The sequence below is a fragment of the Rhinolophus hipposideros genome, assembly GCF_964194185.1.
Source record: "Rhinolophus hipposideros genome assembly, chromosome: 3".
Taxonomy (NCBI): Eukaryota; Metazoa; Chordata; class Mammalia; order Chiroptera; family Rhinolophidae; genus Rhinolophus; species Rhinolophus hipposideros.
The window spans coordinates 87,148,583-87,161,346 of NC_138049.1; the positions used below are offsets into that span (position 1 = coordinate 87,148,583).

The 12,764-nt window shown below is 35.6% G+C and overlaps 1 protein-coding gene across 50 annotated transcripts in view; it reads right to left on the reverse strand.

The window, feature by feature from the left end:
- The window catches only part of MLIP (muscular LMNA interacting protein), a 240,828-nt gene that overhangs the window by 57,871 nt on the left and 170,193 nt on the right, over positions 1-12,764 (reverse strand). For all 50 annotated transcript variants that reach the window (XM_081045023.1, XM_081045032.1, XM_081045030.1 and 47 more), the window contains one exon: positions 11,058-11,102. In XM_081045023.1, coding sequence (XP_080901149.1) covers positions 11,058-11,102 — 45 coding nt within the window. The remainder of the gene's footprint in view (positions 1-11,057; positions 11,103-12,764) is intronic.

Sequence of the window (12,764 nt, forward strand, 5' to 3'; positions counted from 1 at the left end):
AAAACAGATCTGATAAGACCAAGAAAGACAGAGCAAAGTAAATGAAGAAGCAGCTGAGAGAGGAGGGACCATTCAGGCCTTTCCAGAACTGAATTCCAAAACATTCCCGGGGTCCAGCTGGATTTTTTGTCCCGAGGCTCCCTAAGATTTTCCTTTTACACTAGAGTCTCTTTTTTCCAAAGTCAAGTTTACTTCTATAACTTGCCATCAAAACAGTTTCCGCCCATAGACCAGTCATTCAAGTTTCATCAACCTGCACCACTCAATGTCAGTATGATGTAGGAGAGATAGAGAAAAAAATCTAGTTTGGGGCAATTTCAAAATGATCCTTCACAAATACCTAAATCTTGTTACACTGTAAAAATGTCACAAAATGATTGATAAGTTTACAAAAACATCCCAAACAAGAATTCAATAAAAAGTTGTGAAACTTCTTCTGTTTAGCATTTTGCTATAATTATTCTTTTCAACTCTATTTCCTTTCGGAAAACAGTAAATCAGCTCTCCTCAGTCAGTACTAATGCCCACAAGTGAAGACTTAAGGGACTACATCTATCTCTCTGCTCTATAAACCACCTGAAATATTTTGAGTCTTGAATAAATGCCACTCTGCAATACTTTTCTCAGTCGATATTTTCCTAGTAGTCATATATATATATATATATATATATATATATATATATATATATATATGTATATATATATATGTGTGTATATATATATATATATATATATATATATATATATATATATATATGCCAACTGGGGAAATACAGATTGAGAAAAGTCTCTATTTTCCCCAGGGTGAGAAATATCTCCCATTTAAGAAACTCGGATTTCTTTTACAGGGAAAACTGAGCAAGTAACACGGAATTATGCATAAAGTCACACAGTGGAGTGTATATATGAGAGCAATGTCCCTCCAGTAAACTCAAGAACAAGAACAATGCCCAGGCATTTATTGGGACAGGCCTGATATCTGTGTCATGATCCTAAATTGTCCAGATTCCGTCTCTTCTTTCCACTTGACTTTCTGTTCCATTTCTTCCTCTTCTGCTCTTACTCGTACCTTCTCTTTCTCTCCTGCTACTTTGTGAGGCAGGAAACCAATACAAGAACTCCAGTCCTCAGGGCCTACCAGATTCTAAAACCAACATGGAGCTTTAGGAGCTAAGCTTGGTGGCAGTACGCAGACAGATGAAAGCACTCGATAGGCCAAGAGAATCCCTCTGCCAGAGAAACATGACCACTGGTCCCTGTATCACTAGCAGACAAATGTTTTGGGTTATCCTGGCCTGGAGCCTTTCATTCAGATCATCTCTCTTGGGATTACCATTCTCCGGGGTGAGACTAGATAACATAGTCTTCTGATTAGTTGGATATCAAGTACCTTCAGTATCAGAACCAGTTACCGATGCTTCAACTTGTTTCTCTACCAGCCTTTATGCTCCTTAGTTCCTATGAATTTCCTGGCTGTGATGATTGACTGACAACATGACAGGGATTCTTTCCCTATTTCTTCTACTTTACCAGATTTTCCACATGCTCTTTTCTGGGACTCTGTGTCCCTAGGCTTGGTCTATGTGAAGTCTGGGAGTTTTACTCATTTCAGTTTGCTTACTTGATGTTGATAGAGTTGCCCTGATTTTTATATTACATTTATCACCTTTTTTTTTTTTTAATCCTAATTTTCTCTTGCACCTTAACTCATTGTCACTCAGTGGTTAGTATTTCACAGACATGGAGGCCACCCTTGGGCAAAGGAAGACTAGACATAGTTTGCCTTTGATACTGTTCAAACTTCTCAACCTATAACATTTACCCATACCCTCCATACCCAACTGTCTCGCAGTATTTAGTCAAATTGGAAATAGAACCTGGGTGACCCATTTCTGAATCTCATGCACTTCCATGATGCTACACCAGTAGGTCCTGTTCATGGCAGACTCTGCACCTTGCTCAGACCATTCTACATGCTTTGAATGAGCCTCAACATCTTTGAGGACTCATTGCAGCTTACACCATCCTCTTCTCATAGACCCAGATGCAAGGTATTCAATGTTTTAAGATAGATTATCTCATCAGTTCATTAAATACAACCCTGTAACAGGTTTGGAGAGAATAAGTCACATGCCAAGGCATGCAGTTAATTTGTAAAGAAGTCAAGGTTAAATCCAGGTGTGATCTTATCAAGCCCATGATTTTAATTACTCTTATGCTTTCTCTAGAAAGAGAGAGAGGAGCACATAGATATTTAAATCATTTTAAATACCCATCTTTCCATATCTTCTGCTGTCCAATCATTAACAATTGCCACATCCTTGATTTTGCCAGTTACCCCATTCTGTGTCATCTTACTTTGATTTTCACTCTCCTTCCTAAATCCAGTTTTTCTTTTCTTACGGGTGGCACAAATGTTTCTGCCAATAGAACAGCACTGAAATACTGTAGGACTGATGTTTCCTGCTCAATATACAAATCCATACTTCCTCCCTTCTTCTACACACACACACACACACACACACACACACACACACACACACACAAGTCCCACACTCCACCTCCTAATAGTCAAATCCATCATACAAGCAAGAGTATCAAAGTGCCTTTTAGAAAGTCTATGAAAGAGCATATATAAAGCATATGAGTGCTGGCACACATAAGGCTATCTTGGAATGTTCGTTAACTTCTTCTCTGCTCTTCCTAATACCTGTTCCTCAATGTCAAATAGTCATGTAATCTACATTTGCTAAAGATTAAATTGCAACACAAGTAAACTCATGGCTCTATCCAAATAAGAAGATGTCTGCTAGTCCCTTGCCACTCAGAATGGGGAAGACAGATAAACAGCAGCAACATCCCCTCAGAAGTGTCAAAACTTGGGCTCTGTCCCAGACCTACTGAATCAGAAGCTCCATTGTAACCACATCCCTGTATGATTCATGAGCACATTAAAAACTGAAAGGCACTCAATTAGAATTCATCCCATTAACACATTTGTGCTGCCCACACAAAAATAGGTCTTCCTTGGTCTGCCATTTGAAAGATATCTCTTCAACCTTGAGCTTCTGCCTCCAGATTGAAGGAGAGGTTTTAGAATACACTGTCATTTATTAATTTTTAATCTATATTGTATCTCTGCTCCTAGCCCCCTGAAATCTTCAGACTTCAAGTAGACTTTGGTTCTCTAATCCTGGCAAATGTAATTTTCTAAGTCTGTGTCCAAATGAAAATAAAGGAAATTAAATGAATCAAGTTAGAAGAGTCTATAAAAGTGAGCTATTATAAGACTGCCATTGTCCAGCAACATTATAATCAAACCAACCCAAAGAGATCCTTCTTTCATTTCTATCTGTTATAGAATCCATAGAAGAACCAGGCTCATGACTGATACACATAAATGTTATTCTTATGATGCCAGAAAAAGCAACTCCATAATTTTCTTTCCATCCTAAGTGGAGAAATAAAAACAGGTAATAATTCTCATAGTCAGCACAAAGAGCACAGAAAGAACAATGGAAAGGTTCTCCAAATGGCAAATTTCAACTCATGATGATGAACGCACTGAGAACTGATTTACACTGGATGTCAGACATTTTAGAAGTGCCTCAAAAACAAAACAACCATCATTTTGGAGCTCTGAAGCAAACCTCTATCAGAGGTTCCCTGGAGCCATTTTGCTAATTGGAACCTAATCTATGTCAGAAACTATAGTATCTGCAGAGATGAGGAAGACATCACCTCTGTTCTCAGAAGACGGAAAATACAGTTGAGTAAATCACAGAACAATAAGAGTGTAAGTCAAGTCATGTCACTCAACTCCTCTCAAAGCTCTCTAATGCTTGACCTTTTTATTTAGAGTTAATGCAAGTCCTGCTGAGGAGCTTCTGTATGACCTAATCTTTTCTATCTCCAATCAGTTTCTCCCTTTCTGATCTAATCTCCTGCTGCTGTCCCTCTTGCCCCTTCACTCTCCACTCTTGCACATGCATGACCTTTCCTCTTCTAGGAGTTTGCACTTGCTCTTCGTTTTATCTGGAACTCTTTTCTCCCTTTCCAGAATTGCAATCCTTACCTTTTCCCCTTTCCCGCCTTTGTCTTTCCCCCCCCCACAGTGTTGATCACAATCTGACATCAGTTTGTTTATTGTCTTGCTTTCTACACTAGATTATAAGCTCTGTGAGGGCAGAGATCATTGTTTTGTTTACTTTTGTGTCTCTAACACCTAGAATTGTGCCTGAAACCTAATAGGTGCTAAATGAATATTTGAAGAATGAATAAATTCATTGATGGATTAAAGCTCCGTATGTTGGCTAGAATCCAATATGGAGGCCTTAAGAGATGTTGATTGCCAGCTTGGGGTCTCCCACTATTTTTCCTGAATTGAATTTTTTGTTACAGTCTAGCCCAGGAAGAGGAAACTTCTCAAGATAAAAGCTCCACTCTGCCTTTCACCAGAAAAAGGAAAGTGGGTTAGTGAGGTCTTCCCTCAGAGATAGGAGTAGAAAGCTGAAGTTGTCATCTCTGATAGGATATAAGAAGTCAAGGCCAGAGACCAGGTCTCTAGGGACTTTATATAAGATTTTAACCTTCTCCATTGCAAAAAGATAAATGGTTGTTGTGCCCCTTGTTTGCTTATTGTAATAAGCAATAAAACAACACTGAAACAATAATACCATCTCTCTTGGAGAATTCAAGAGTGAGGTAGAACTCAGGAGATCATATCCAACTCTATTGTTAGTCTTGAGGGAGAAAAAGTCCAAAAGATAGAGTATGTGGTGGCAGGTTTTAATGGCCTGTGAGGCACCGGTCTAAGCCTGCTATTCATTTGTGTTTATAATTCATCAAGTATACACATATATTTCAGCATTGCTACTCAGGATATTATAAAAATAGACATTGTTTCTGCCCTTTGGAACTTACTACCTGATCATAGTTCTCTGACAACAAGTTGGTACTACCTCTGGCTGGAGACCAAAGTTGAAAATTAACAGCCAGCACTGACCTAGAAAATCCATTACCAATAATCTAAAATAATGGCTTCTCAGAGAAACATCTTTCTTAAGTAGCCACTTCAATTTGTGGACTGTTTTTAATTGTTTTTTACTATCGTAGTAAGCTCTGGGGTGGCTATGATGAGGGAATACAAGAAATAAAGGTTAGAGTCCCAGATTTCCAGTGCTTATTTTTATTATACATCTTATTTTTTTTTAAAGAAATAAGATGTGTAATAAAACAGAAGAATGTAATAAAACACGGCATATAAAAAATTCTGTGAGTTTGGCTAGGAATTCTGTCAAGTTAATGGATCCAAAGAGTTTGTGAAAATTCCATAGGTGTTTCTTTTACCCATTTCTTCAGTCTTGTCTTCATTCTCCAGTGTTATTATTTTTTTTAGAGTTTCTGGGGCAACAAGCTCATAAAAACTCAAAAACATTCTACCCACCAAGATTGTTGACAAAAGGAATATTCTCTAAATCATTTAGCTGATTATTCATTCAATTAGTAAGTGTTTAGTAGCTCAAATTCTTTCTTAAATAAACAATATCATATGCTTGAGGCAAATCCCTAAGCATTTTTCCCCTCAAATGAATATCTCAAATTTCAAAACACAACAATTTTTAAGACTGAGAAACACACACACACACAAACATACACACACACACAACAGATTTGTATACCACCCATTAACCATGGGACTGTTGACATGTCATTGTAGATATCTGTATTTCAGGTTTTTTTCATCAGAATAATGAAAATAACAATTCCTGGCATACTTATTCATAAGGTGATTGTGAGAATCTAATGAGATAATATGCTTGACAGACTTTGAAAGAAAAAAAAAGCATGAAAGGAATTTGAAAGGAAAAAAACTTCCTTTTTTCTATTTTCTCATTTATACTACAGAGTGTTGATATTAAGTGATCTACACTATCCATAAAACCTGATCTGTTATTTTCCAAACAATGCATAATTATTACGATAGTTGTACAATAATAAAAATACATAGGCTTTAAAGAATTATAAACCACATCCCATGGCTCAAGAAACATTTTACAGAATGTACATGACACAGATTGGCCAGATTGAAATATTTCGATGGTTAAAGAAAAGACAATAGCATGACTCAAACCTGAGGAGTCGTGTGTGATAAATGCTGTAGCATTTAAGTATGTTGTATCAAGGAAAAGCTTGTCAAGGACAAACTGCATTTCAGCTTAAAGAAGACATGAGTTCTACACAAAAGATTTTAGGGCTGTATTTTCTGAACGACAGGGACTTCAAGAGCCCTCAGAAGGATGAGTCATGCACGCAGGACACATCAGCTGGCATTCAGAACTGAGAACAAAGTATCTGCAAGTTTAAATACTGTTTTTTATACTGTTCCAGTAAACAGCATTTGCTTTTACCTGCATATGGCCATGTGGCTTATCGTTTTGTACTTCTAGATTCAGTATTCCATCATGGACAACAATGAACGTTTTGTAATGGCATTAAATTTCAAAAGCAAAAGCCAAATGTCATCTAAACCACACTCCCCTACCTTGCCCATTTGGTAGAGCCCAATCTGTTTTCTTATCCAGAGAAAAAAGAGACTTCACCGGCCTCTGTTAATATAGTGATGGCTTAGCTCAGGAATTAGGAAAGCCTGTGAAGAAGTTTCAACCTAGGTCCTCCTTTCCTTATGCTCCCTTTATCATGCTAGGGGAAGCACTACCCACAGTATAAAACTTCAGCTCCCTAACTGGCCCTACCCAGTCTCCTCCTATTCAGTAAATAATCAAGTCTTTGCAGGTAATGCTAAAACACTAGCCCAGGGCCGACACAGGAGGTGCCCAATGAATGTCACACTTCCATAGAGGCCCAATTTCCCAACTCCTTCACCAACCTTTTCTTATTCCTCTTGAATTATCTAAAATCCATAATGATTCCTTTTTGAAAGTCACATAGAAGAGGATAACCACTAAAACTGTGATCTTCCAAAATGTATTTAAACTCTGTGAGCCTGTTTCTTTATCTATTAAAATGGCTGCTCATATTATATCAGAGAGAATATTTTAGAGATTTTGTGTACAACAATAATGCCTCCCATATGTACAGAGCTGCATTGGTAACTTCACATATTATGACGTGATCCTTACGATAACCCCTTCACGTTGACAGAGGAGTTATACCAACCTCCATTTTATAGATGGGTATTTCCAATACTCTCATCTCTTAGTTCCTTTTCCAGTTTTGATGTACTGGGATGCTGTTTAATAGAAGAAGAGAAACTGAGGCACAGATTGGTGAACTAGTTTCACAAGGGCTCCTACATTATTCTCCCCGAGCCCAGTACTCAATAATTTGCCTTCAGAGTAAATAGCAAAAATATTTTAAGAGAAAGGGCCAGGTCATATTTTATGTCATTTCAATGTTGAATTGGCACCATAAAAATAAGCAAATATGTAAGCCAAGTTAAAAAGAAAAATATATGAAAAAGTGATATATTCTTAAAAAGTCAAATCTCAAAAGCAAAATGGCTTCTGTACTGAGCTTGTGCTACCACAGCAATTTATCATATATTTTCACTTCAACCAATTACGTTTCTCCCCTAAAATAGGAGTTAAATAATTTTAACTACTTATTTTATACAAACATACATTTACTTATGTAATTTAACTATAGTCAATGTGGGGACAGAGCCCCAGAGAGCAGTTTCCAGGCTCTTGGCCTCACGTGGATGGGTGCTGGCTCAGGTAGTAGATGGCAATCAGCTGTGGCTAGTTGGCCATCAGCTGTAACCAGTGAGCCATTGGCCACTAATATAACTGCCGTGGCTATGCTAGCAGAAAATGGGGGCTAGCAAGAAGATGGTGGCTGAGCTAGCAAGCGGTGCAGTGAGAGTTGCTGTGGGGACAGACCCAGGAGTGCAGTTTCCAGGCTCTCGGCCTCACGTGGAAAGGTGCTGGCTCAGGTAGTAAATGGCCATCAACTGTGATTGGATGGCCATCAGCTGTGACTAGTTGGCCATTGTAACCAGTGAACCATTGGCCACTAATATAACTGCCGTGGCTACGCTAGCAGAAAATGGGGGCTAGCAAGAAGATGGTGGCTAGCAAGCGCAGATTGCAGTTAGGACAGCGGATTGCGGACAGTGTGGCTTCTGCTTCCTGTGTCTCCAACCCAGCTGCCAGCGAGAATATAGTGGTATGACCCCCTACCTATGGCTCCGTGGGTGTTCCTTTTTGGCCTCACCATGTCCTGCATTTCTATGTAGGGAGCGGGAGCATAGACCCCGCAGGCCGTCCCGCGTGACAGTCTATAATATGTTCCCAGTAATCTTGATTTTTGTGCCATATATACACATATGCACACATATAAACAAAAAGCAATATATATTATCAGAATTACCTGTCAGATGGCATGTATGTGTATGGGTATAAGTACACATATGTGTATTTGTGTGCGTGTATATATAATATATGTATGAGGATATAGTTTTGTTTTTCAAAAGCACTCTTATTTATTCAAATTGTTAAGAACTTAATCCTGAATAGAATTCATGGTGGCAAATATTGGAAATTCATTCGTGAAAATGAAAAAATACATAATTTCATTCATAAATTATAATACTTAAGAGTAAAAATATCATAAATCCTTAAAGAAATAAAGCCATATGACATTCCTTGCATAAAATTATTTCTAATCTACTTTATTCCCAGGTAATGTAAATACAGAGTTATTGTCATGAAATAGAAGTCAAAGTCATTGATTTGAATAATTGTATCAATGCAGGGGATGTTCTTTTATGTGATAAGCTTGCTTGATAATAATCCCTTCACAGGCCTATGTATATCTCAAGGGCATTTGGGGATTAAAACTTAATTTAAAATTTGGTTAAGAAATTCCTTGAACTCATTAGAGAAAAGGTCTAAAGTAAATTCAAAGTAATTATCACCAAAGTCAGTCAAAGCAATGCTGTGTATTTTACCCCTAGAGAGCACAAATGTAGAATTTATAGAATTATTTATTATGCAGGAAAAGGTTTATTTATTACATTTATAGAGTTGTTTTTACTGTGTCCCATTTGATGAAGTCATTGTATATAACGGGGGTGCCAAAAAAATGTATACACATGACTTGTATGCATCTTTTGTTATTGGTATATGTTGAGTATTACAATTTCAATACAGTTGTTTCCTTTCTTAAAATGTGTATACATTTTTTGGCATCCTCTGTATATTTGCCTCTTTGAAATAGTTTCTTAAAATATTAAGCCAAGAACTATCATGTGTATGTCAGCCTGATAATATATTTACATACACGAATATTTACTTATATATGACTAAATATATATATTTAATCATTCAATATCTAAAATCTGTGTTGTGTGTACTGTAAGTATGATTATATATGAGGATATTAAAATATTCTTGATTTTCAGTGCTACTTTCAAGAAACAAGTATATCATTATTTTCAATATTAAAATAATTTTAGTAATATTTCCATATCTAAAGTGGGAAATTGTTCAACTTTATTATGTTATTGCAGTGCTTATTTCCATGGCAATCACTTCACTTCACTGGGTTAATAATCATATATTCACAGTGCTAGATGGAAAGTATATAATAGAAAGCTGTCATTGTTCAATTAGATATTTGAGGCCCAGACTCCCAGGTTTGTGACTTATCTAATGTCAGTCCAGCAGTTAGTGTCAGAGCAAGAAGTATAAGGTGGGTTTTTTGGCTCCAATTCCAGCATTCTTTCAACTATATCATATCCTGCCACTGTTCTAAGCCAATTGACATTGAAATTACACACACACACTCAAACACACAGGCACAGGCAAACACACCGCATATATACAGTATATGTATAAACACCAACGTACCCAAGCAGTTTGATTGAATCAGGCTATTTTAAGAGTTAAACTAGGCTTTTTATGACTTTTCAGACAAAATAAAAATATTGTCATCATTTAGGCATGATAATGATAAGATGTAGGACACTAAAAGAAATGTGTTAAAGGGGAATAAAGAGCAGTATTAAGCACTGGTTTCATCTTCTTAATGCCTCAAACTGCTCTATTAGAAATTTTTATTTATTTTACTGAAGGTGACTATATTGTTCAGAAATTTACAATTATAAACAATAAAAATTAAAAGACGTGGAGAAAGTCTTTAGTAATACCTAGGCAACTTATTTCATGGTTTCAATTTGCTAAACAATTCTCTTATTTAATCAAAATTTTACTTATAAATACAAAACAGATTCTAGATCTGTGCTGTCCAAGGCAGTGGTCACAGGTAGTCCCTGTGTTGAACCCTTGAAATGTCGCTAGTCTGAATTGAGATGGGGTGTAAATGTAAAATACATCTCAAATTTCAAAGAATTTGTCCAAAAAAAAGAATGTAAAAATATCTCAATTTTATATTGAGTATACGTTGAAATGGTCAGAATTTATATACCTTTAAATAAAATATATCACTGAATATATAATATAATTGAATATATAATAATATAATATTGAATGTAACCTGTTTCTTTGTATTTTTTAATGTGGTTACTAGCAAATTATAAATTACATATGTGGCTTACATTTATGGTTCACATTTTATTTCTATTGCTCATCACTGGTCTAGACCATTCTCATGCTAATCTTTCTGTCTGAAATATCTCATTTCCTATTTCCTCAAGTCCAGAAACTCCCCTATATTACCTAATATGACCTTTTCTTTGAACCTTTTTCTGAGCTCTCCCATCAGGAAGTGAGTTCTCTCCTCCTCTAAATTCCAACATCTTGCTTCTGACCCTGCCAATTCTATTCTAACGCCACTACTAGAATGCAAGTTACAGGTAAATAGGATCTATGTATGGTTTTATGTTTGTTTGTAGCCTGTAAAACAACCACCATGGAGCTTTACTAAAGCATTAGTAAGCTTTCATTAGACTAGTAAGCAAATAAACGTATATGTAGTAAATGTATTCTCAATTCACTTCCACTCAGATAAAGCTGTCTTGAGGAATCAGAAATTTCTACAGTAGGTTTATGACGTAGTAGGAGGATACGTACCAGCTGACTCTCACATACTGTAGAGGATGGTGAGGAGAGGTTTGCCTGTAAAATATAAACATAGTGTTTTTAGTGAAATTAATAATTTAGTAAAATAATATATCTATGTCATTAGTATTTAGAAGTTATTTCATTATTAAGGTGATAAATGTACATTGTAAAATTTTTTTAAAGTATAAAGTAAAAAAACTATTATTGTGCCACCTAAAATTATTCTTAGCGTTTCTGGTACATTGCCTTACAATATTTTTCCTACATGTTTTTATTCAGTTCATATAACAATGAATATGTTTTGTAGGTTAATTTTCCTTAACGTATTAATAGAAGCACTATCATAAGACATCAAAACTGCTTCAAGGTCACACAATGTTTCATTCTCTGTATAGTCCGTATTTTACCTAAATATATCAGCATGGTTGGATATTTACATATATTTACTGTAGATTAAAACAAAAGACTTTTCTTTAAGTATCTTTATACAAAAAATAAAGTTTTCATGATTTGTGAAATAAAATGATTTGTTTTTTAAAGTTTTTTTTTTTTTTTTTTTTTTTTTTAAATTAAGGGAGGCCAATATTGTTTCTTTATCCTTAGTTTCTGTGTTTCACTCCTTTCATCTGAATGCAGTTTATTTCTTTCGAAAGTAAATGCTTTGGTAGTTTTTTCAGACCTTACTGTCTTGGACTTTCTCTGAAAATATTTTTATTTTGTTCTCATTCTTGAATGAGAGTTCTACTGGACATAGACTTCTAGACTAATAGTTATTATCTCTCAGTATTTTAATGGCACTAACCCACTGGTTCTGGCTTATGTCACTGCTGTCAGTCTAAATGTCATAAGTTGGTGGATCATCTGTCTTCACATTTGCTTAGTGTTTAAGATTTTTCTCCTTGACTTTCTGTAATTTTACTGTGATGCGTCTGAGGGAGGATTTCTTTGTATGTATTCTTTTGTGGGGATTTGGTGCTTTTCTTCATTTTTAGTATGCATTACCTTTCTTCAATTCTGGAAAATCCTCCATGAATATCTCTTCAAATTTTACCTTTCTTTCATTATATTTAGTCTCTTCCCATGGAGCTTTTATGAAATACATGTTGGGTCTTCTCATTCCATCCTCCATTCCTATAAAATTCCTTTTCCATATTTTACACATATAAACCTGACCAAGAGTTAATTTTTCTTCAACTGTATATTGTTATTTTTAACATGGTAATTAAACTTTATATTGTAATGATTTTATTTTTAACTTGTACATATTCTATTTGGTTATTTTTTAAATCTGTTTTGATGGTAACTATAACTCCTGTTAACTAGTTCAACATTTTTAATATATTTATCAATTCTTTCCAAATTTTTCTATAGTTCCTCATTGCTAACTCTCCTGTTTCTTGTATCTGTTCACTCTCCCTCATGTCTCTCCCCCATGATGATATTTACTCATTTTATGGCTTTTTTTTGGTTTATCTTCAGTCAGGGCAACTTTGGTGATGATTTCTGTAGGTATCTGAGAAGCCTTGGGTTGGAAAACTATCTCTACAATACATTTCAAATTGACTCTTGTAGGAGTTCTACTGTCATTGGACCATTTTCCATTTTATTTCATCACTCTGATATTTCTAAACCTCATGGATGGAAGATCACATATTCAGGTTTATGGCCCACTTTCTCATGGATGACTATTTTACCACCCAAAAGTGCAGGATGAAT